Here is a 23,261-nt window from a genome sequence, read left to right on the forward strand (position 1 = left end):
AGACAAATCTCTGAAAGAGTACTTATTTCTAAATGATTGAACTTTTCGCTTACGTTATATGTGACATGAGGTAATGTAATTTTTTTATCCATTGCATGTGACTCTTTTGATTTGCAATGAAATTGTTAGAATGGATGGTACGTTTGTGACGTCAGTGCAACATTTAGATGCCGATGCTAAAAAAGGGGGAGGGGGGATTGTCGGAGTCTCACATCAGTGTTTTCATTTCGTCACGAGGAGTGCTTATGGACCAACAAATGCTAAATGTGTGACCATACGAAGCTGTAAAGGTTTTGTTTATTTGTACATGATTATGGGCAAAATAAACCATTGAAGCCAAGTACTATCCTTAGTCTTCGAAAAGGAAGCCCACGCTTTTTGGACTGAAAAAGGTTCACGGTCTTTCTGAGTTTTGGATAAGACTGTAGAATTGCTTTGAAGAGGTAAGTTCACGCCACCAAATCACCAGGAGCACATGTTCCAATTGTGCATTTCTGCAAACCATGGAATCAAGTATTAGAAACATATTTGACTAAATCAGGAAGCTCGCCCATTGTAGGATGCAATTAGCGTCAACTAAAGCATGAAGTGAAAAACCAAGTCACTAAATCAAAAACAAAACAAGGCTAAACCAAAGAAAGTTATCAAGACAATCGCCCAGAAAACCAGCCAAAAAAGTAATAGAAAAATAACTTACAAGGTCAAAAAGAGATCTTGATAAAGACATTGATTTTGTTTCCTGTTAGTCGGCCAAGGAATTTGAAGTATGTCACCACTATATTTACGTTACCCAGACTTCCTTTTTAAATACCTAACCTGCGCTGATCATAAGGCTGTTTAACAAAGACAGTGGTGACAGGTTGTAAAAGTAGTCACTGTGTCCACAATCCTGTAAAGATTTCTGCACAAATACTAAAAATATTTATCATGTTCTACAGTTCCTTGACACATTTTTCATGGTTGTAAAGAAGTGCGATAATGTGTTTCTGGGAGATATGGTTGAGTTTGATGATTCAATAACGGTAGCTTACGTGTTTATCCTCAGATCTTTTTGGGAGTGGGTGGGGGGGGCTCAGAAAGCTGTAGCCTGTGAGGTGTTATGGAAGCTCAGGAGTATTGAATATTATCTGGATCTGATCTACTTCCTCTCATAGGGTTTATCTTGTAACAAGCATTGTGATCAAGACTGGGTGGGGTTCAACCCTCCTACATGTCCATCTAGCTACGATCTTCCTGTGCACCAGAGTCATCTGATCAGCATACACCCACACCCCTGCATCCACCATGATTCCACACACCAGCCGACCGGCTCCTACGACCACTGGTTAAACCGTCTTCGCCCTTTCCATGCCATTGGCTTCGTGGCTAGAGGCTGTTGTCACAAAGCCTTCTAGGACATGGAGATGCAGTTCACAGCATGGTCCAACCAACCTTCTGTCACTCTCCTTCCACGCACCTTCTCCATACACCACTAAAGAAGTTCCTCCAACGTCTAGCAAGAAGGTCTTTTAGTGTTGTGGTACATCTTCTTTGGTCTGCAGTCATTAGAGTTAGATCACATAGAACAGCGAGGAAGAGGAGTTCTCTGTGAAAGTGGTATTTTAAATGTTAAATATTAGTTGTGCTGCAGTTGAAGAACAGTTTTTACGCCCTAACTGCAGAAGAAATCGTTCCTGTTAGAAGTTAATGGAGAATAATGTAATTGCGTAGAGCAACTTGTTGGTCAACTTAAACATTAAACTGCAGGACAGCGAACACACCAGCAGCAGGTAAGAAGCCAGATGACCCAGATCTAAATGATCTACGTCTGTACCTCAGTACCTCAATACATGTGCTAAATGTATTAAACCAAAAACATGCACTGCATAACAGATGGCCAAGTACCTAAGAAAACTACAATTGAACCAACTCTTGTTCCAGTTCATGTAGCAAAAATAATTTGATGTTTGGCAACGGCCAGATTTTACTGACGGTCTGCAGAAACGTTAGCTTACTACGTGTAGAGTATGAACCTAGATTTGCACTAAAAGGGAAAAATCTGAAGCACTTCTGACACTAATTCGCAACAGTGTCTTACACCGCACGTTTTAAAACCTTAACTATTCAGTTCAAACCAAGAGAAAATGCAATGCAGAATTTCAAGTACTTTTTTTTTTTTTTTACTGTACGCTACAGTCATGGAGAATTGTTTTCATTTCAAATCTTTCCGCAGTGTATTGTCAAAACCATAAAGAAACATGTCTTTGTTTGTTCCTACTTTTCCTCCTCTACTTTTCTGGTACAGCAGCTGCAGAAAAGGGATTTAAAACTTGTTCCTTTGTTCCGATGAATGATGTGCCTTAGCTCAGATCCTAACGGTGCTGTAGTCGGTGTGAGCACCAGGCCTCTGTGGAAACGGCAGGTAAGTACCTACGCTTTGAGAATGCTTCACAGCATTTCACGAAGAAGAGAAACTAATTTGTGGACATGGTGCGTGCACATGCAGAAGAGAAGCTGCTGTTGTGCTCATTCGCAGGAACGACGAGGGCTTTACTCGACCCCCGCAAGGACAGTGGGGGCGGAGGCTCGTAATAAAAACCTGCTGTTGCACTAAAGTAAAAATAAAACTTTTTGTATTGAATTCTGATGTTGGACTGATATATTTTGAGAAATAAAATATTGCAGAGAGTGCATTTTATTAAACATGTCTTTGAAGAAGTAGTATAAAATAAAGTTGTTGTTTTTTTTTTATCAAACAGATCACCTGTGAAATGTCTACATCAGTCATGGCCAACCTGCGGCTTGGGAGCCACATGCAGTTCTTTGCCCGGGTTCATGCGGCTCTTACGTTAATGTCGAATCTCATGGTGATGGTTTATGTGGCAAATTACTTATTAGAAAATCCAATGGCAGAGATGAAAAGACGTATACATGAAGTTTTTAAAGAGTGGGAGAGTTTTCTAATGCTCTCCTGTTGACAGCTGGTCCCTAATCATACACTGTCTGTGTACTTTTTTTTTCTTTACATTTTGCAAGTACTTCCACTAATTATTTTTCTTTGGTGCCACTAATGATGGAGCAGCTTTTGCTAAGTGTCCTTTCATGTCCACTTCTCCCAAGGCTTTAATATTGATTATTCCTTCCTTCCACATGTTCATGTGAAATCTAAAAATAGATTTTCAGGGACTCCCACATTGACCCTGTGAAGGAAGACTGAAGTGTAGGAATGAAGACAAATTGCACAGCCATTTCTCTGGCCTACATTCCAGTGATTATGTTTGGCCATGACATTTTTCACTTTCCCCCGTTTAAAATGTATAAACGTGGCCTTGTTTTTTCAAGAATTAATGTTCGCATCTTTCGGCTCCTTTCACTGTGCAGATAAGCCAGCACTTGGTTTCTGGCTTGTCCACCGACAGGGTTTCATGGGTAAACCAATGACGATAAACCAGTTCCTCTACTGTATATCAGAGACTCCCAACCAATGGAACGCTAAGGTGTAGTCAGAGACCATCAGGAGTGCCGATATATATATATATATACTTTTTGGGACCTTTTTTGGTGGTTTGATATAGTATTTAAAATTTTTGAAAATGTGCTATGGCTCAAATAAGGTTGGGAAACACTGTTTTTTACGGCCATTATCCCTTTTGTACACACAGTTCATCTTTGATGTGCTGTCATGCACAACCAATCTGCACTTGTAAAACTGATGGATAACAATATTGTGACGGTTAATCAATTATTAAAGACAAATACATGTGGAAAGCTAGCGTTGGACAACACATTTACATTTAGATAAGAAAATACTTTAACAACCACACATATTTTACAAATATGTACAACATATACAACAATATACATTATACATTATAAAAACTACATTTTCTCTACGGTATTATGGCTCTTCTTGTTTGTTTTTCTTTTTGTTTATTTGTTTCGTTTTGTAAAAGTGGGTCTAAATTAAGTAAAAATGTTGACATCAACAGCCCTGATTGTTTTAATTGAGCCACAGTGTACATAGAGAAACCAACATACCAAAATACCTTCAGGCCTTCTGAAGAACAGCTCGGAAATACTAATATTTTCTTTTTTTTTTTTTTACAGATTTTAACTTCAAGTTTCCTTAGTGTCCTGTGTTCAGACATAATTTAATTTTGTTTTTTGTTTTTTTGGTTGGACTTTTATTGGTTAAAAACAATGTGACACTTCTCCTGTCAGGTGACACGCCCACATCCCTCTGTGCTGATCTGTAATTGCCGAACCATTCCCACCTGTGTGTTGACCTGGATTAACCTGTTGTTTTGGTTGCTGTGTTTTTTGCCTCCTTAAAAAAAAAACTGTTAAATTAAATATACCTGCAGTTACATCCATATGAGAGCCAATAAATCATCAGGAAGACAGATAAAGATAAGCATATGTCGTCGTTCTAGTTCTATGATAGCTTTTTGTCTGATGTAAATGTTATAATTCATGTGAGTTAAATGGACTGCACACACACGGAAATAATAGAGCCATGACCGCATAATGGGGCCACTGTCATAGGCACATTTATCTTTTTTTCAAGGAGAAAAAGGATATAAAAGAGCAAGAAAAAGAAGGAAAAGATTATAGAGTGTGGGTGAAAAGATGAATAATAACAGTAGAAAACCAGAGGTCGGCACACTGTTGTGACAAAGACAAAGAGGTGTGGAACATTTATTTGATTTAAAGTCTTTAATTTGACCTCTAAAAATGTACCAAGAGGATGAACAAACTGTTCAGTTTAGTTCTGAACAGTCGTTTCATCATTCTCTCTCTCTGGATTCCTGAGGAATTTTAAAGAGCCACTTCCTTCTTTTAAGTCAACCCTCAGTTTTGTGAGATAAATTAATCTTGATAATCAATCACTTGATTGAGTCTTTCTGTCTGCTTGTGGTTTCTCATCACTAAAAGTGACTAAAAAAGATCTGGTGTCTGCATTGGTGGTTGAGAGAACTCAGGACAATAGTGTAGGTGGATGAGAGTTTATGGTCGTCCCACCTGTTCTCTCCAACAACCCCCTTTTTCAGATGTGAGAAGAAATTCCAGAGAAGAAATACCAGAAATTTCAGAGACGTCCGTAAGACCTAAAGGAGTGTCTTGGATGAGAAATAAAACGTCTACAAACAAAAACCTGACAGTCCAGTTGCTCCTGATGTGTTGACATCTTACCACAACAATTAAAGTTATTAAGGTAATCAGCATCTAGTTCAGTCCCATGAGATTTCTAAAGACATGGTGAAGTTGTGTCATCTGTAGGGCATTTGAAGCACCATTGTTTGTTTAATGTTATTATATTAAACAATTAAACTGTGGCAGGACAAACTATGTCACGATTTACCACAGTATCTGGGCTTGGCAAACATGTAAACAAAATAAATCAATTTCAACGGACAAATGTATTTCAACCCATTCAGTTCAATTCAAATCACTTGAAACAGAAAAAATGGAAACAATCCCACACATCCTTGGGAAAGTCTCAGGTGTGGAAACACACTCCTTTAAATTGATGACAAGAAGAATCATGGTCAGTGGTCTCTTCGCATGTTTTCAGCCGCTGCCACAGTCATTTCATTGAATGTTGACGAGGCAGGACGGACTCACTGTAGGTTCTTTTCACAAACAAGGGAGGTCCTCTGTGATCTCTGTGTTCTGTAAATAGATTTGCAAGTGGCTGACACCGGGGAGTGTAGGCAAACATGGGAAACCGCTTTTACATACAGAGTGAGTGTGATCTGTCAGAGAGGACAGCTCTTCCCTGTTGTCTTTCCTTCATCTCTCTGATCAAACAGTCAGGGTTAGCGATGCCAAACAAACTTTTACTGAAGAAGCAAATGTTACTTGTTTTATTTGCCGTGACCAGTGTTACCGTTTTGATTCTCCATCTGAGTCCCTGGAGCAGGTGAGTGACCACACTATCTGTCTAACTATCTATCCATTAGTCTGTCTGTCTAACAAAAGGCTAGTAGTCCAGAACAGGAGACTGGTTGGTTACCAGATCTTAGACAAGGATCTGAATCAGAAAACAAGTTCTATAATGTGTTCATGGAAGTGAAGACGCTGTGACAGAGAAGAATCAGAAGGAGAAGAATCAAGACTCAATGAATCAATGCATTCCGCAGCTGAATGTACAGGTAGATTAAAGATCAGTGGTGCAGAGAGAACAGTCGTGTGCTTTACTAGTAAACAGCACACGACACTAAGTGTCGCCTAGTTTTTCCGTCATTTCATTGTGCTTATTAAAATAAATCTAAATAAATTAAATGAAAATAAATCATGTCTGTGTAAAAACAGAGGCTGACAGAGGAATGTTGTTTAACAAGCATGGAAGAAGATTCTGTGACGTGTCAGGCAGAGTAGTGTGTCTCTAGGTGTGCTCCAAACATCACAAACACCACTATGACTTGTAGTACAATAGCGTAAGCAAATGAAAAGATAGCAAATGAGCAACAGAACAGGAAAAAAAAGGTCTTGGACATTTAGACTTTTGTCACATTTCTTCAATTTTGTTTACCTCCCACAGCCTCAGCGATGTTAACAGAAAAAATAAAGAAGAAGCACATATTTTTTGTTTTGTTTGGAATCTGCAATGTTTTCCTTTTGATACTTCATTTTAACCTCTGGAAGAGGTGAGTGAACACAGCTGTCACCTGTCTATCTGTAACTATTGTCTATCACGGGCCATTATTGTTCATATTTACTTACTGTTGATTCATTTAATTTAGTATATGTGCTCATGATCTTTTGAATCTTTGTTTATATAGAGATCGTACTGTACTCTGATTTCAAAAACACCGTGTCTTGTGTGTGTTAAGAGTAGAAGGAGCATCAAAATGTTTTCATTTTAATTATGATAAGCAAATTGTAAAGCTGCAAAAAGCCATTGTGACATCATTTTGTTCTTGTCTGTTGTCCAGAATACCAGATGCCAGATATACAGTATATTTAGTTTACTATATCTATCAGGTTTATCTCTCTATCTAAATTACAAAATCAAGCACATCTTTGTTTTACGGTTTACATTTTCTTCCCTTTCAGTGGGATAACGACCTTTGACCTGGGTTGCCATGGTTTCCACAGCAGCCCTCCCCAAAACCTCTTACCTAAACACACCAACATAGTCTTCCTAAAGACACACAAAACAGGCAGTTCTACCATGCAGAACTTGTTGTTTCGCTTCGCAGAGCGCCACAACTTGACAGTGGCATTGCCTGTAGAGTACTGTGGCCACCTGTTTTGCTACCCCAGTCTCTTCAACTCTAAATTTGTTCATCAACACACTGTGCCACCAAACATAATCGCCAGCCACTTGCGATTTAATAAGAAGGAGCTGCAGCGTCTGATGCCGAAGGACTCAGTATACATCACAATACTGCGAGAGCCTGGCTCCATGTTTGAGTCCTCGTTCATATACTTCAACCAGCTAAGCCAGAGTTTTAGGAAGGTCCCCAAAAGCTCCTTGGAGACATTTTTAGATGACCCGTTGCGTTACTACCAACCCAGTGAACAGTACTCTATGTGTGCACACAACATGTTGACCTTTGATTTGGGGGGAGAAAAAGATCGAGCGTCGACAGATGCGGCATATGCAGATGCCTTTGTAGCAGAGGTGGAGAAAACGTTCTCCCTTGTTATGATTACTGAGTACTTTGATGAGTCACTTATTCTTCTTCGCCATCTTCTCTCCTGGGATCTGGACGACATTCTCTATCTTGAACTTAACATGCGCAGCCCAAGCTCAAAGCAGAGCTTGACGTCTGAGCTCACTGAGAAGGTTCGGACCTGGAATTCCCTGGATGCACGTCTCTACGACCACTTCAACGCCTCACTGTGGCGCCAGCTGTACGCTTTGGGACCAGCCTGTGTGGAAATGGAGATCCAAACGCTTCGGCAGGCTCGGGAAAATCTAATGAAATCCTGTTTTGGTGAGGAAATGCCAAGTCTCCGTTCAGCAGCAGAAATTAAAAACAAAAGACTTCGTCCCTGGCAGCCTGATGGAAAAGGCATGATTATGGGGTATGACCTACCAGAACACCTGCCCGACTCTACTCGGCAACTCTGCCTAAAGCTCGTTATGCCAGAGAACCAGTACACAAATGCCCTCCTGAACTCCCAATCTCAGCGCTACAAGCTAAGGGTCAGTACTCAGCAACCATAAGTGCACCGAGCCAACAGCCTGCTGTGGTAACACAAGTCGCCTTAGGAACAGCACTGTTAAAAATATCTCCCTGGTTCAACTTAAAATCACAAGTTAACCAGCTGCCACAAACTTTTAAGTTTATTGAAATCCTTATTTTAAGTTCTGTTAAGCTTTAAATTGCCTTCTGTGAGTCAACATGACTGTACAGTTATTGTTGTTTCAACTAAGCTGTGAACGTTCAGAACAAAGCGAACTCGATTATGAGCAGTGTTCACTTATCGCCAGTAGTGCTGTAGTGTTTTATTCATCAATATATCTTCAGTACACTTACCCTGATAACTGGGTTCAATCTTGTAATCTCAATTAAATAATGTCTTAACAAGTAAATTATCTGAAAGAATGTCTTGTTTTCACTTTTTTTTATTACAACTATTATAACCAATGTCAAAATACAGACACATACAACAGACAGGCAGAAGCACCAAAGAAACACAGAGCGATGCATACAACACCAAAATAAAACAAACAAACAAACAAAACACACTGTAGTCATTTTAATAATGTTGTATTAAAGTATAAAGTAACTGGTTAGAACGTTATTGTGATGCTTTTTGTTTAGCAACTTAACAATGGAATGCACAGGTATGCAGGTACAGGTAAGGGGTGTCTAAACAATGGTTGCCGTGGCTCCGTGAAGCTCTGTCAAGCTGCAGGCCCTTCATAGCTGCTGCTAGAGTCTCACCATGGGCCTTGAAAAGCAAAACAGAATTGTGTGAAGATTTGGTACACATACTCTTGAATGGGTTACATGTAGGAAATTGTACGCCTGTGTATGTATTGTACTCAGAAGAGAGATAAGAGATAAGTAATTACGTGATAATTACTTATCATGTAATTACTTATCGTGATAATTACTTATCACGTAATTACGTGATAAGTTTCACGTAATTACGTGATAAGTTTCACGTAATAACGTAAAACTTATCATGAAAAAACATAAAACTTATCATGTAATTCTCCTTGTTGTGTTTTTAAATCAGGAGTGGCAACACTATGATATGTGATAAGATGACAATAGCAGATGAAAAGAATAGCAAATGATCAACAGAGCAGGTAAAACCCTTGGATATTTGAACTCTGCCTTTTGTCACATTTCCTCTACAGTGAACAGCTATTAACAGAAAATATAAAGAAGAGGCACATAGAGACACATCTGCCATCTGTCTATCTGTCACTATTTTCTATTGTCTATCACTGATAAAGTGGCCATTATAGTGGCTCCTTACATTCATTGTGGTTGTCTGATCTTTTGAATCTTTGTTTATATTAAGATCATACAACTATAAAAAAAAGCTATAAAACTATAAAAGCACAACAGAATTAAATCAGATTATTTACAGCTGCTCTTAAAGCCCTGTTAACTGTCAGTTGGCTTTTTCTGGTAGGCTAATGTATGACCTTAAATTTTGGCATCAATGTTATTCAGCATACATGCTGCTCAAACAAGGTGGGGAAACACTGCTACAGGTTATGCTATACACCAGGAGACTGGCACAGAAAAAACAAACTTGTGAAATGGACCAAGGACCAAAAATTTCAATTTTTTTCTGCAGGAAGCTCAAAGTCGAGTTATTTTAATTTTCTATTCTATTATCAGTTACATATCTCGTTTTATGATGTTAGCTGTTAGCAGCTGAGCAAAGCATATTTAACAACCTGTAACACTCCTTGGTGACTCTTCAGATACTGTCATAGACACATCACTTAAGCAAAAGCCTGAATATCCCAGCAAGAAAGAAAGTCAGCATTTAAATCCTAGGGTTCCATTTACTTAAATACAAAACTATATATTAATGTTTGTAGAAAATGTATTAAATAAAATTCATATTTGTCAACCTATTTGTCAGCGATACCAAAGAGTAGCCATAATTCATGCACCAGGCACCAGGTTCAAGGGCATTGAGGAACTTGTCGCTTTCTCCAATGAATTTCTGATTTGAAATGCCACAGCCTGTTGCCGAACTCAATGTTGAACCCACTACCAAACAATTAAATACTCTTCTGCTAGGTGGCAGCAGATGGCGATTAAAGCTAAAAAAAAAAAAAAAAAGATAATCAGAGCTGTTGAAAATCTTTGTACCCCCTGGTGTTTAAACTGCCTTCTTCTCACTTTGGTGATGGGTAAAATGCAGAAGTCACATTTCGTTGTGTGAAACGATGTTCTGTCAAATACACAGCAGGTTGGATGATTGCCAGATTGGCATCAGTCCTGGTCTTTCAAGAAAAGGATGTGGAACCAGTGAGAGCAAATTTGCACAAACAAACTTGCGCAGAGTAATTTGGAGAGCAAATCTGAATTGGCAACAATGAGAGGAGCAATAAAACTATTATAAAGGAAGAGTCCGTGTAATGCAAAGGAAAGTAATGAGACACCAGTACTTTATAGTTGCTGGGATCTCAGTGAAATAACTCTGAAGCCTAATGGTCATCAATTTGATGCGGCACCGATTTTGTGAATGAACCTGAGGCTGAGCATCTATAGCTGGTGAGTCTGAGTCACTAAAAAGATGCTGTGTTTTCTTTTTTGGAGACTATGTTGAGACACCAATCTTACCCATAAACTTGCTATGAAGATCGTCTATCCAAAGTTATTCAAATTATGGCAGAAATCAAAAGTTTGGACAAATTACATTCCAAGTGTATTGAACTAACACCAAGTAAAAATTCATTTTTTATGATCAATCAAAATCAATAACATCAAATACCACAAAGTTCAAAAGGAGACGAGATGGAATTCTCAACAATGTCACAACTAAGGTGGCTCTTGGAATCTGACCCACCTTAGTTGTGACGTTGTTGAGAATTCCATCTCGTCTGTCGTGGCAGGCAAGTCATGTCTCCAGGTCTCCAGGCCTGTCATGCATTGTCATGCAAATAAGGGTGTGTTGTGTTTAGTTCAGAAGGTTTGGTCTATAAGAAACACAAAGAAAATTGTCAGTCTGGATTTTGTAAGGAGTGATGCTGCAGTCTGGGGTCAGTGGTGATACCACACAAAAACTGATACAAAACTTTCTAAACTTGAACTAAAAGATCGGCTGCACGTGACGTGGACATTTTCTTCATAACAGCTTGACATCTGCATTTCAGTATTGATGCCTCTCTTTTTTTAAATAGTTTTTCACCAATTGGTTCAGTTTTTACAATAAACATTTTCAGTTCATATTCAGTCGGAACCAGTTCAATCTAATTTTAAAACTTCCTTGATAAGCTATTATTGTAGTATAATTATAATAATAATGTAATAATTTAGTTCCTCATTTTTACCACAGTGGTTAACTCCACAGTGCGAGTCCAATCCGCACAGGCTGGTTAGGGAGGTGTCGTTAAGTATCTGTTTGCAGCTGATAGGCTGCTACACAGAAGGTGGCACACCAACCAGTGTACTCATTCATAGAATGTAATAAAAAAAAAGGAGATAGAAGGTAAATCAAACAGTGATGTACAAACAGCAGTTGTCCACGACCTCTTAGACATTCTGCAGAAAAAAATAATCCACACAGGACAGCTCCATAATCTGGACAAAACAGTCAAGCGGATAGGACGACAAACAACTGTACAGCTAAAGTAAGTTAAAGATTTCCTGCAAACAGTCCTCTTCTCTATACTCCACACACTATATATATATTTATTTATATATTTATATATATATAAGGGAGAGGGAGAGAGATGGACAGATATATATATATATATTTACTTTTATAACTTTAACTTCATAACTCTAAAAATTGTATTTGTATTACCTTAAGAATTTCTGGTTATCTATTCTTTGACATTTGTCTTTGTCTTGTATTAATGTGTAATGTTTGGCTTGATGACTGAATATTGAAGACAATTAACAACCATCATTAATTTAATTGTATGAGTATGATTTTAACACTGCAACTGTAAATAGTTTAATAGTTGTATAAATTGTGATTTAAAAGTTCAGAATATGACGACGCAGAAGCAACACAGCTTCCTAAAAATGTATTACTCCACAAACACTATAACAGCTCTCTGGCCGCTCCCAACCGCTTTTGTTTCTGTTGCTCAAAAAATACAAAAACACTAGACCAACTGGTTATGGTAGATTTAGTCTTACATGGAATGCAGCTGTATGATGTTGTTGACGTATGCATGTAGTTTGACGAGATGGTATAGAAGTTCCTGTGGTGTCCGCAAATAGTCACAGATCACAATCATGAAGTAAATCAATTATCCGTGAATGTACTGTGTAATTTGCATTTATGCCGTGTAATTAGTTCTTGCCATTTTTTAATTAATATATTTTTCTAATCTGATTCCCAAATTATTTTGTGTTAATATATACTACCGTTCAAAAGTTTGGGGTCACTTAGAAATTTCCTTATTTTTGAAAGAAAAGCACTGTTTTTTTCAATGAAGATAACTTTAAACTAATCAGAAATACACTTTATACATTGCTAATGTGGTAAATGACTATTCTAGCTGCAAATGTCTGTTTTTTGGTGCAATATCTACATTGGTGTATAGCGGCCCGTTTCCAGCAACTATCACTCCAGTGTTCTAATGGTACAATGTGTTTGCTCATTGCATGAGAAGGCTAATGGATGATTAGAAAACCCTTGTGCAATCATGTTAGCACAGCTGAAAACAGTTTAGCTGGTTAGAGAAACTATAAAACTGACCTTCATAAAACTGACCTACCTTTGAGCAGGTTGAGTATCTGGAGCATCACATTTGTGGGGTCGATTAAATGCTCAAAATGGCCAGAAAAAGAGAACTTTCATGTGAAACTTGACAGTCTATTCTTGTTCTTAGAAATGAAGGCTATTTCATGCGAGAAATTGCCAAAAAACTCAACTGGTATTCAACTGGTATCTGTAATGGAGTGGTCAGCGCAGTCACCAGATCTAAACCCCATTGAGCTGTTGTGGGAGCAGCTTGACCGTATGGTACGCAAGAAGTGTCCATCCAGCCAATCCAACTTGTGGGAGGGGCTTCTAGAAGTGTGGGGTGAAATTTCTCCAGATTACCTCAACAAATTAACAGCTAGAATGCCAAAGGTCTGCACTGCTGTAATTGCTGCAAATGGAGGATTCTTTGACGAAAGCAAAGTTTGAAGGAAAAAAATATTATTTCAAATACAAATCATTATTTCTAACCTTGTCAATGTCTTTACTGTATTTTCTATTCATTTTACAGCTCATGGTGGTAAATAAAAGTGTGACTTTTCATGGAAAACACAAAATTGTCTGGGTGACCCCAAAGATAGATAGAGTAGTTGATATCTTTGTATTAAACATACGGAACTAGAGCGGTCATGCACTGGACTCTTGCACTGGACAAAGGGGTGTTTAGTTCAGCAGCAAATTATTTACATATATTTATTTGAATTTGCAAGAGAAATATATATTTATTTGCATTTGCAACAATGGTTTAATGTCTTCTCTTGTCTGTCTACTATCTGACAAAATATGTTGAGGCATGATGACACAGATAGATAGATAGATAGATAGATAGATAGATAGATAGATAGATAGATAGATAGATAGATAGATAGATAGATAGATATTTAACCTTTTGTGTACGGTCATTTTACACCCAGCACACATATCCATGCTTAAACAGTATAAGGTAATTTACTGACAAAAATACTAGAATAAACATTAGAATTCATATCCATTTATAAAAGACAAGATATGACAGAAAAAAAATATTCTTCTTTCCTGTCTAGTGTCAATATTCATTAAGGCAGTAGTGAGTCTCTGATGGACCTCTTCTGGAAACACAGCGTCAGCAATATGATTCCCTTCAGGCCCACGTGGCGCTGTTTGTTAGGTATCTTCTGCTCAGGGCTGGGGATGCTGGTTCTCTTTATCACCTCTACGGGACGACACATGAACTTCGCTGCCACATTAAGGCACTTCCCAGTCTTACCCAGCTGCCCTAAAACATCCCCTCTAATAAGTGAGTGTCACACACGTACCGCACACCTAGCTCTTCTTCTATTACATATAACATAAACATATATTTCCTATACATCATTCAGGTTAGGTTTAGGTTATACGACTTGTAATTGATCAAATATACTCAGATGTCACATTTAGATAACAGACATTCAAATAACAGACTCTAGTATTCTGGGTGGTGTTTTTTTATGTTTTGTTTTGTTTTTTTATCTTTTCTAATTGCAACAACAGTGAATTGATTTCTGCTCACAGGTGGTCCCATCGATGTCACCGTGCCGTTAGAGCTCAGTCTGGAGGAGGTTGAGAAAGAAAATAATTTTGTGGAATTGGGTGGACGGTACAGACCACCTTACTGTGTGGCAAGGTATCGAACAGCCATTATTATTCCTTTTAGAAACAGGGACCTGCACCTCAAAATCTTCCTCCACTATATACACCCACTTCTGCAACGACAGCAGCTCAACTATGGGATTTATGTGATTAATCAGGTAAAACACACGTACGTGGACGTAATGTTTTTATTTTGTTAGACATGTTTCCTAGTGTCTGAGAAGCAGGGTATTCATCAACGAACTGAACACTGACACTGTTATAAATCTGATGTGAAAACAGACTGTACATCGCCTGTACATCAACTGGTCAAAAACCCACAGCTGTTCAGACCATCAGACTTTGTGTTTGTTTTCACTGCAGGCTGGAAACTACTCGTTTAACAGGGCAAAGCTGATGAATGTTGGTTTCTGGGAGGCTATGTTAGAAGAAACCTGGGATTGTGTCTTCTTCCACGACGTGGATTTGATACCAGAAGATGATCGTAACATTTACATCTGTGACGACAATCCGAAACATGCCTCCATTGCTGTGAACAAATTTAACTACATGTACATGTTCAAAAAGAAACTCTTACCAGTCAATGCAGTTCTTTTTTGTTTTTGTTTTTTTTATTCTTTACTTATTTGATTTTTCTTTTACAGACTTCCTTATAGTACTTGCTTTGGAGGGGTTTCGGCTTTGACACCATCACAGTTCTACAGAATCAACGGATTCCCCAACAACTATTGGGGTTGGGGAGGAGAAGATGACGATGTCGCAACCAGGTGAGAATGTTGTCTTCTTTATCGACATCTTCTTCTTCATTGCTTCCTTCTTTACCATGATGTTCTTCATCATCTTCTCCATCTTGGTCTTTGTAATTTCTCTGTCATCTTCTTTATCGGCTTCTTTATTTTTCTTTTCTCCTACTTCTTCTTCTTAGATACTCCATGTTGGGCCTTTGGTGATATCCATCAAGGGGTGACATATGTATACACATTGATGATATAAAATAAAAAATAACATGGCATCTAATTGATGATATAAAATAAAAAATAACATGTTTTTTTATTTTGATTTTGTCTTGCAACAGTGGGACCGTGTCCACTTACATGTAGAGTGTCTTTGTGTGTGTCCTACAAACACTGACTGAAGTGGTTTCCATCTTCTCAGGGTGTTCTTAGCAGGTATGAAGATCAGCCGTCCTGCTCAACATATCGGACGTTACAAGATGATTAAACACCAGTCAGACTTAGGAAATACACCAAACCCAAAAAGGTAATGTTTGTAATGGTTGGACTTTTTTTAAGCAAATAAAGTCATCAAATTGACAGAGTCAGATGTGTTTTCTATGCTTTCCATGCAAAGATTTGATATGATCGCTAAAACAAAACAGACGTGGATGAAAGACGGCTGGTCAACAACTGAATACAAGGTCATCTCGAAGGAATACCACCCTCTCTACACCAACATCACAGTCAACATTGGCACTATAGACGGACTACAGTCTTCTCAGAAAGCTACTCATGAAACAGGCAAATGAAAACTTAAATATTAGTCAACTTTGAATATTAGAATGGATAGAATAAGAAATGTAATATAGGCTCAATCAAGTTGGTATGTTTTAAACTCAGTTCACTAGTAGTTAGGAACGAAGGAAGGAAAGTGAACTACTTGTCATTGTGACACAGCAAACCACAAAATGTGACCTCTGCTTTTAACCCATCACCAAAGTGAACCGTGGGCAGCAGTGAGGGGAGATGGTGCCATGCTCAGAGCACCTCAGCAGTGACTTGGCAGCTGGTGGACTCAAACCTGAAGACTTCTGGACCCACTTCCTTAACCACTAAGCCACTACTGCTCAGTGTTATTGCGTAAAATGTTAACAACTAGTTTGATTGAAAACAAATTTAACAACACTTTAAATTATTTATGCTTAGTGCACAATACCAGATCTAAACATTAGCCTCAAAGATGACGATATTTTAGGCTTAGTCTATCAACTTTTTTTAGTAGCTTGTTTTTGGCATTTTGTCTTTGCAATTAAATGATCTCACTGAAGTCACTTTTGTCATTTATGTACCAGTAAAAACCATATAAAATATTGTTTTGTTTTTATTATCTCAATAAAACCAACCTCAGGGCAGGACAAAGTGCTTTTGATTAATCCTGTCTGGCTGTTATGTGGTTCATGCGTGACTGTCATACCTTTTTATGACATTGCTTGTGTATTTCTCAGGATTAAAGGTCTTAACATTAAACCACTCAACGTTAAGATGAATATATTACCTATATACCCCACAGGTTAAGAGTCTGGGTGTCATCCTCGACAGTACACTCTTTTCAATATCAATATCAACATCAATATTAACCGCCTCCGCTCCTCCCTCACTCCTCATACCACTTCCATCCTGGTTCACAGCCTCGTCACCTCCCGCCTTAACTTAACTGCAACTCCCTCCTTTTTGGTCTCACCCACAAATCTCTCTGTAAGTTCCAACTGGTCCATAACTATTTCCTCAAGAAAAGGTTGAAGGACATTTGTACAGAGCAATGTCCCCCAAAATCCACAGCGCCACCACCTGTGGAGGAGGACTGGGAGATTAGTGCTCTCTGTTTTACACTAAGAAAATCCCTAATAGTGCAGTTTAACATTCAATTTTATTTTTGCAATAAAGATCGGTACACACACAAATACTCTAAGGTGCATCATATCTGCTGAAACATACAGTACACACCACATACTTACACATGCAGAAAGCCCACTTCCAAGCACTTCCTGGCTTTCTAAACTTAGACGTTAATAAAAAGGAATGAAAGGCTTTGGGAATATCAAGTAGACAAACAATGGGGAGAAATGACATTTGGGTTCCCATGGCAACTGTTGCAAGCTGCTAAGAGGGCTGCTTTGAAAACGTATGTCAGACTTGACTGGTCTGTTCACAGTGAGCCTAGCAACAGATTCTCAGCGCAGCCTATCACACTCTTGCTCAGCGATCACTGCTCTAACATTTGACTTGCCGTCTGTCATCATCAAAGTGAGTAGATTCCCATGTCCACGCGGGACAGAGTGGAGGAGGAAAGCCTTCTCCACTACCTGACAGTGACAGGAAGACAGGGTATGTGAAGGCTTCCTCCAACAGCAGGAAACCTCAGAAACAAAATAGAAAGAAAAAACAGTCTCCACATTAACAAAGAAAATACCTTTCTTGTGTATAGTTGATTTTTTGGTCACATTTAGTATTATTTAAAAACATTCAATAACAGACAGTTGGTTATACAAAATGATTCAACCTCCCAGTAATTTAATGTAATTTATGAGCAACCACTTGTGCCTCATGCAGCGGGTTCTCTAGAGGTGGTGGGTGGTTCATATGAGCCACAGGCAAGAAAAAAGTGGGTGGAACGAGGAAAGAAAAAGAAGAATGAGCAAATAAAAAGAAGAATGAAGAAAGAAAGAAAGAAAGAAAGAAAACCCATAGATATAATAAACAAAAACTTAAGTTGATGCTGTTTTATGTCAAGATTAGATGAGACGATGTTTGACACACACCAGCCATCAGTATTAAACTTGATGATACATTTACGTTACATGTTTAAGTTTATTGTGATAAAGAGAATTGACAGAAACAATCCCAACCCTACTTAGTGTATTTGATGGAGGTATTGTGTGTTCAAATGGATATAAAATATGTAAAAAAGAAACAAAAACGACTTAAATCTAAATAAATAGTGAAGGTGAGAGTTAAGGGAAGTGAATGGTTTTTATCTCACTGTTGGTTCAATTCATTTCCTCATGGGAAACCAACAGGTAAAATGCAGGAAGCATCATCACTAAGCAGAGACAGAAACACTGGCACAGGCCACTGTGAGGTTTGTTCTTTCAGACATATTTCTAAAGGGTGAGTTTGTGTACTTTTGGTTTGATTAAGGAAGGGGAACTGTAAAACATTAGTGAGCTGCACCCCTGTCTCTCTCTCTCTCTACACCACTGAAGTCCTTGGCAGGTCCATGTTGCCATGACAACGTTCGCATTGCCGCAGGCTCGCTTGAGCAGGGTGGTTGAAAAAGAAAACGAAAAGAGAGACAGAGAGATATAGATAGATAGATAGAGGGGAAGGAAGGCAGGAATTGGTTCTCCAATTTATTACCCCCCTCCCGTGCCTGCCAACACTTCACCCCCGTACATGCTGACCCTGTCCTCCCTACCACCATCCAAAATCCCATCACTGGCAGCGGCTCCACTATAGAAAGGCCTTTGCTCTGCTCTGTAGTCTGAACACGTTGGATCCAAACTCAGACCACATTTATTATTCATCCGCCTCCTCCTTCTTCGCAAACACCACTGCAACACACACATGCAAGCCTATTGAACATATCACGTGTCTGTGAAAAACTTGAGTATACGCGACAGGAAGCACCGTGACCAAGAGATCAGCTATGAAATGATGAGGACAGACTACTATGTATTATGTAGTATTCATGATAAATATATTGAAAAAAAATTGTCATTGACTCTGATACTGTTCAGCCCAGCAGAGAGGGCTTTGGTGGTCTTGACTGTACACCACTGCAGTGAAATGTGTTAGAATATGGATTAAGGCTCTGTTGATTCTCCACCTCTGTAGGCTCTTCAACTCCATCATCTCTGCCCGTTTTGATGAAACATGTTTTCTGGACTGTCATGACGCTTCAAATTTTTTAGGGAGTTCAACTTTTGAAACAGAAATGAGTATATTCACTCAGTTATAACTACGGTAGTCCATAAATAAACCATGGCTGACCAGGACTCCACATGTAGGGAAGTGTCTGTTGCACACCAGTATGTTAAGGCAAATCACCGCATAGATGAAAAATGCTGATTTGTACAGTAGAAACAGAGGGCAAATATACAAGATACTGTATTAGTAGAAATAACTACAGCAACTACATCGCTGTCTATGACATTAGGGAGATGGATGTATATTTGTAACTAACTATTTGTCCCAATCCATTTGACAATTGGGTCAGTCTACTAATTAAAGTAAACTAACTTACTGACGCTGGTCGTCTAACCTGAACCTAACCTCTCCACTAAGGCATGTTGGCCACTGAGATGGTGTTTTAAACTGGAGGTACGTCGATGAAACAACTTTCTTTTCCCGCAGTGTGTGCAAATAACAACTTGTGCATCTACTGTCTATTAGAGTTAATTAAATTTCTGAAGAAAAAAGAAAACACAACTTCCTATGCACAGGGGAAAAAATACAGAGGAATCTGCCCTGAAGGAACAGGTTATTTAAGCTTTTACTTTTAGCTAGTGTTTCTGTTAAGCATTCACCATGAAGCCGAGCTCTGCAGCCTGCAGACCCTGAAGCCCAGCCACTCTCTCACATTCAACATACCTATGAGGAAACACACAAATCTGGCATTAGATTTGACTCGCTTCATCCAAAATCTAACATCTGCAGCTTTAGCGGTCGTCTGCTGAGGCCACAGTTCATAGCTGCGAGTTGAAAAAAATTAAATAAATATATATTTTGTAGTAAAAAATTGAACGTTTGGACTCCAGCATGGTTTAATTATCTTGGGTTTGGTAGTTTGGTTGACCCCTCAGATAGAGCACACATGTGGATGCAGGAGTGAGGATGGATCAATAAAGCCTAGCAGCATGTGCAGAGGGGGGTTATCACAGATGGTGAGAGTGTGATAGTGCCAGAGGTGAGTGAGCTCATTAAGAGGCAGCACCATACTCCAGTGCAGAGCAGATAGAGGGGGAGCAGTGAGGGGAGAAAAGAGGATGAGGAGAGCGGAGGGTGAGGGGTGCAGTCTGGACTAAGGATTTTTATTCTTCTTCTTTTTATGCCTTAAAATTCGCTGCTGCTGGAAAATGGAAATATTCATAACATTTCTCTGTGTGTTTGACACAAGCCTACAGTCTGCATTTGAGAAAGTAACTGGTAGCAGGCCAATAATGAGCTCACAGACTGTCCGGGGACTGCGGGGCTGCACACGGGAAACTATGGCGGGTCTGTGGCGCCATCTAGCTGTAGGAGCTGTCCCATCTCTCTCGTTGTAAACGGAGATTGGCTCGGAGCAACTTGTAAAAGGCTTTTGATGCAGACATTTATTATACATTATATATGTATAATATATGTAATATATAATATATGTATAAATGTATGTATGTATATATATATATATATTTATATATATATTGGGCTTTTGTCCCAATATGTAAAGTGCAATACATTATTACAACTTGTTATGAAAGGAAAGCCATCTTCTTTTCCAAAATTATGAGTTGTGTTTGTTCTGTTCAACCGAAACCCCCCACCTTTAATTTTTATGAATTACAGTGTTGTGGGTTTTGTAATGACTCTTGTGAAATTACTTTAACATTTGAAAATTGTTTTATTAATATAATATAAAAGCCTCAATTGGAGTTGGATAGTAAGTTTCATTGTTCCTCCTGGATGGATTCACATAGAGTTCCGTCGCTCCATCCAAAATGTTGTTCTGTGGTCTAATCCTTACAAAACTGTAGTGCAGGACAAAAACACCATGTTCTTTACTCAGATTTTACTCAATTTAATTGCTTGGGGTTTTTTTTAGTTGAATTTCTAACATGGGTTTTACAGCATTTCTAATATTCTACAATATATGTCAAAAACATGTCTCTTGAAGATGCATTCTTTAAATACATGGTATAAATTGTGTTGCAGGTTGTGCCTACTGCAATCTTTTATTGCAATAAACCATGACAGCAAGTCTTGATTTGTGAAATGTATCACACATACATAATTGAGGAGTCATAAAGAGTAATAAAATAATAATAACCAACATGGTGACAGAAAGATTAATCATCATTTTTGCTCTTCTTCTTTTTCTTCTTCTTCTTCTTTCCTAAGCCTTCCACTTCATCGACACAGAAAGTCTTTGTTGGTTCACATTTTATGACGACCTCTTCGACCTTTAAATCTACTTCAGGCTCCACTCCCACACCCTCCTCCTCTCGCTCTCTGTCTTTCTTTTTCTTCTTCTTCTTTGTCTTTGAAACTTCAACATTCTGAAAGGGGAACTCTTCAAATTCAGCCATAGGTTCTACTTTCACCGTCACCTCCTCTGCCTCTGCCTGCTCCCTGGCTTTCTTTTTCTTCTTCCTTTTCCTTTTCTCTGAAACATCACCCTCCTGTAGTGGTAGTTGAGTCACTGCTTCATTAAGAAACTCAGCTGTGGTTTCCACTTTTAGCTCCTCCACCTCCTCTCGAGCTACCTTTAGCTGCTTTTCCTTCTTTTTCCTTTTTTTCTTTCCATCTTCAGCTTCTCTCTCATGCTCCACTTCTTCGATGGATCGTTTACTGACAATCGGATGGAGGTGTGTAAGTGAAGGCCTAACGATGGACCCATCAGTCTCATTTTCTGAAATACCGTCCATCGCCATGGTCCTACTTCCAAAGGGGTGGAAGCGCTGTTTGAGGCCTGGTGGTATGGAGGGCGCTGGAGCAGCAGGGATGATCTGAGGAGCCAAATTGGCGCTGCTGTCTCCATAGCTCTCACTCACATTCAGCTGGCCTGAGAAAGCTGGACCAATGATGACTCTGTCGGATGACTGCTTTTTGGTGGTGAGCAAGTGGAGCTCAGCAGTACCATGGGAGGATGCCAGGATGTTATAGATCTGCTGTCTACTCCCAGATTTGTCCACACCTGCAGCTCGGGGAACCTTTACAGTCTGGAGACCTGACAGAGGAACCTTGATACCATTGAAACTAAGAAGAGGAAGAGGAAGCACAGACATGGTGACGTACTTTATATTACAATCTTGGTTAACAAATAATTGTACAACATATAGACATATGGAACGGAAGACATTTTATCAATTGCTATTAAATTGAACAGTCCACTTTAACATCACAATACAAAATAATGAAAATCCAAACATTTCAAGACAAAATGCTGCAGTCAATGAAGACACATAAATGTCTGAATAACACACCCACCATTCTGGATTAAAGCTGGCAGGAGCTTTGATGAGCCACAGCTCAGTCTTGTTTTTCTTTAGCCTGGCTGTGAAGGTGCTGCTGCAGGGTTTATGGCAGAAAGACACGAAGTCTGCAGGACACTGGTACCTGGTGGTCTTCTTTTCTGTAGATCCAAAATACACAGTATGATGAGAGCACCAAACACCATTTAGCGTATATAATAAAAGGTAAGACACATTGATTATAATGTAAAACACACAAAACATTTGCATATGATTTAATTATATTTAAACAAGCTGGGGGGGGGGGGGTCTATTTAAAAACCTGCAAGTATGAAACAATAACACCCAACGATCTCATTGTATCACGATAAACTAGCGGGGAAAACAATAATTTTTCCATTTTCAATTTTCAAAAATCGATTGTATTTTAGACCATTTGAACTGAACGTAATGATGGCAGTAGGTCTCATTTGACTTACTTTTACAACATCCACCCCAAAACAAAAAACAAAAAAAACAGAACGAGAACCATATGCTAATATTTGGAACTTACCCGGTGTGGTTGGCTTTTCTGTTAGTGTTTCTGTGGGAGCATCGTCTACCTCGTCTTCACTCGATGAAGACGAAATGTCTTTCAACATCTTAACGCTGTTCAGTCAACCGCTGTGGACTTCAACAACAATTAAACTTGTTTTATTCCGACGCATGGATATGGAGGACGCACATGTGTTAACGCACAGTGAACTGTAAACCCTATAATACGTCATTTCCGTGTCACTTTTTGTGTGTAGTTCAGCGACTACGCTGTGAGAATGAAACAGTTACTTGAAAAACTTCAACGCCCACAATGCCTTGT

General features: G+C 38.9%; 3 protein-coding genes across 3 annotated transcripts; 2 read left to right on the forward strand and 1 right to left on the reverse strand.

Moving 5' to 3' along the window:
- Positions 1–3,901: 3,901 nt before the first annotated feature.
- LOC103377878 (galactose-3-O-sulfotransferase 3-like) lies at positions 3,902–8,661 on the forward strand. The gene is made up of 2 exons (XM_025055355.1): positions 3,902–6,629; positions 7,039–8,661. The coding sequence occupies exons 1-2, from the start codon at positions 6,532–6,534 to the stop codon at positions 8,156–8,158; spliced, it is 1,218 nt and encodes a 405-aa protein (XP_024911123.1). The 5' UTR covers positions 3,902–6,531; the 3' UTR covers positions 8,159–8,661.
- A 2,505-nt stretch (positions 8,662–11,166) lies between these two features.
- Positions 11,167–16,608, forward strand: LOC103377879 (beta-1,4-galactosyltransferase 3-like). The gene is made up of 7 exons (XM_008308849.3): positions 11,167–11,764; positions 13,896–14,128; positions 14,383–14,618; positions 14,824–15,011; positions 15,105–15,227; positions 15,616–15,720; positions 15,811–16,608. The coding sequence occupies exons 2-7, from the start codon at positions 13,930–13,932 to the stop codon at positions 15,983–15,985; spliced, it is 1,026 nt and encodes a 341-aa protein (XP_008307071.1). The 5' UTR covers positions 11,167–11,764; positions 13,896–13,929; the 3' UTR covers positions 15,986–16,608.
- A 4,383-nt stretch (positions 16,609–20,991) lies between these two features.
- Positions 20,992–23,195, reverse strand: polr1g (RNA polymerase I subunit G). Its single transcript, XM_008308850.3, has 3 exons — positions 22,959–23,195; positions 22,422–22,566; positions 20,992–22,190 (listed from the first exon to the last, which is right to left on the reverse strand). The coding sequence occupies exons 1-3, from the start codon at positions 23,044–23,046 to the stop codon at positions 21,281–21,283; spliced, it is 1,143 nt and encodes a 380-aa protein (XP_008307072.1). The 5' UTR covers positions 23,047–23,195; the 3' UTR covers positions 20,992–21,280.
- Positions 23,196–23,261: the final 66 nt, after the last annotated feature.

This window comes from Cynoglossus semilaevis, chromosome 4 (genome assembly GCF_000523025.1).
Source record: "Cynoglossus semilaevis isolate Cse_v1.0 chromosome 4, Cse_v1.0, whole genome shotgun sequence".
NCBI classification, from domain to species: domain Eukaryota; kingdom Metazoa; phylum Chordata; class Actinopteri; order Pleuronectiformes; family Cynoglossidae; genus Cynoglossus; species Cynoglossus semilaevis.

Coding starts and splice junctions, on each gene's coding strand:
- LOC103377879 (XM_008308849.3), top strand. CDS start 13,930: ATGGACCTCTTCTGGAAACACAGCGTCAGCAATATGATTCCCTTCAGG. Junction 14,129..14,382: donor TAAAACATCCCCTCTAATAA/GTGAGTGTCACA, acceptor TTCTGCTCACAG/GTGGTCCCATCGATGTCACC. Junction 15,228..15,615: donor GATGACGATGTCGCAACCAG/GTGAGAATGTTG, acceptor CCATCTTCTCAG/GGTGTTCTTAGCAGGTATGA.
- LOC103377878 (XM_025055355.1), top strand. CDS start 6,532: ATGTTAACAGAAAAAATAAAGAAGAAGCACATATTTTTTGTTTTGTTT. Junction 6,630..7,038: donor CATTTTAACCTCTGGAAGAG/GTGAGTGAACAC, acceptor CTTCCCTTTCAG/TGGGATAACGACCTTTGACC.
- polr1g (XM_008308850.3), bottom strand. CDS start 23,046: ATGTTGAAAGACATTTCGTCTTCATCGAGTGAAGACGAGGTAGACGAT. Junction 22,567..22,958: donor AGAAAAGCCAACCACACCGG/GTAAGTTCCAAA, acceptor TTGGATCTACAG/AAAAGAAGACCACCAGGTAC. Junction 22,191..22,421: donor GCCAGCTTTAATCCAGAATG/GTGGGTGTGTTA, acceptor TCCTCTTCTTAG/TTTCAATGGTATCAAGGTTC.